This window comes from Dendroctonus ponderosae, unplaced genomic scaffold, assembly GCF_020466585.1.
Source record: "Dendroctonus ponderosae isolate FM_Combo_2020 unplaced genomic scaffold, Dpon_F_20191213v2 Dpon_F_20191213_2136, whole genome shotgun sequence".
In the NCBI taxonomy this organism is placed as follows: Eukaryota; Metazoa; Arthropoda; class Insecta; order Coleoptera; family Curculionidae; genus Dendroctonus; species Dendroctonus ponderosae.
Genome location: NW_026018316.1, coordinates 1 through 1103, shown reverse-complemented (window position 1 = coordinate 1103; position 1103 = coordinate 1). Strand labels below are relative to the sequence as shown.

The 1103-nt window shown below is 44.6% G+C and overlaps 1 protein-coding gene across 1 annotated transcript; it reads right to left on the bottom strand.

Moving 5' to 3' along the window:
* Positions 1-95: 95 nt before the first annotated feature.
* On the bottom strand, positions 96-1055 carry LOC125503648 (uncharacterized protein CG45078; the record flags this gene model as incomplete). Its single annotated transcript, XM_048664369.1, is given in 1 exon segment — positions 96-1055. A coding segment is annotated over 1 exon segment (372 nt), but the record flags the coding sequence as incomplete, so codon positions are not given.
* Between the last annotated feature and the right edge of the window lie 48 nt (positions 1056-1103).

The following is a 1103-nucleotide window of genomic DNA, read 5'->3' as shown; positions in this document are numbered from 1 at the left end:
CCATTTAAATTAAGCTCTCAACTCACAGTCTCGGCCATAAAAATGTCAAAACTGATGAAAAATGCCCGAGAAAAGGATAAGAAAAAACACAATACTGGCTTGGATCAGCTTTGTTGACTGGCGTATTGAGCAAAACCCACATTCAATAGATAACTAAACTCGATTTTTTGTGGACAAATCCGCTCTTAAAATCCCCCTTGTCGGGCTGAAAATATTTTCAGTGACTCTAAACTATTTTCCATTATGCAAGATAAGAATAATCAATAAACTAATGATAATCACAATAACGTGAATAATAAAACAAAGCTGCGAAAACAACAAAATAAATAGGAGACACTTTGTTGATATGACCTGCTACGTCACATCGGGATAGGCCACCGACAATACGGATTCGGCGTTTTTGGCGGAAACTGTCTGATTTGAATTAAAATCATTATGGGGACTTTTTTTGCAAAAAAAATTACACCAGTGTAATGTTTGCCACAACTACTTTCTATATATCAACATTAAAATAAAAGTGAAAACACCCTATTGCATGCAGTGGTCCTTAAGTTGCGTTTGCTATTGGTTTAGTGGCACGCATCCTCTCCCGGCCGGAACAATTTACTTAATTAACACAAAAACTAAGTGGCGCATGCGCATGAATTTGCGCCTCTGGCGCCTTGGAGGGTTCACCAATCGATCTACCAGACGGGTGGCATATCGGAATAAGCCAGCATCTTCCTCTTGTAGGGCAGATCGGGGCATTCGGCCACTTTATGCAAACGCGGCAAAAGCACATCCATGCTATCGGCATTCGGGGCCAAATCGCGCCTCAGCAGATGGCTGAAGATCTTCTCCCTGCTCTTGTCCCTAGCAGACATGTAGGGCTGCACGGGCTCCAAGTGCGCCTTGGGCTTAATCTTCGCTCGCTCTTCCGGATGGAGGATGGAGCGCCTTTCTGGCCGTTTTGGCTGCTCGTCTTTCGGCTGCCTCTTACCGAATGCGGTTATGGGATCGGGAACCAGGCTGGGTCTTGGGACGAACGGTACTTTTTCCCAGGGAATCTCTCGTTTCTGGAACAAGGGAAAATTTCATTCACCGTTCGTCCCCATTCCAGGCTG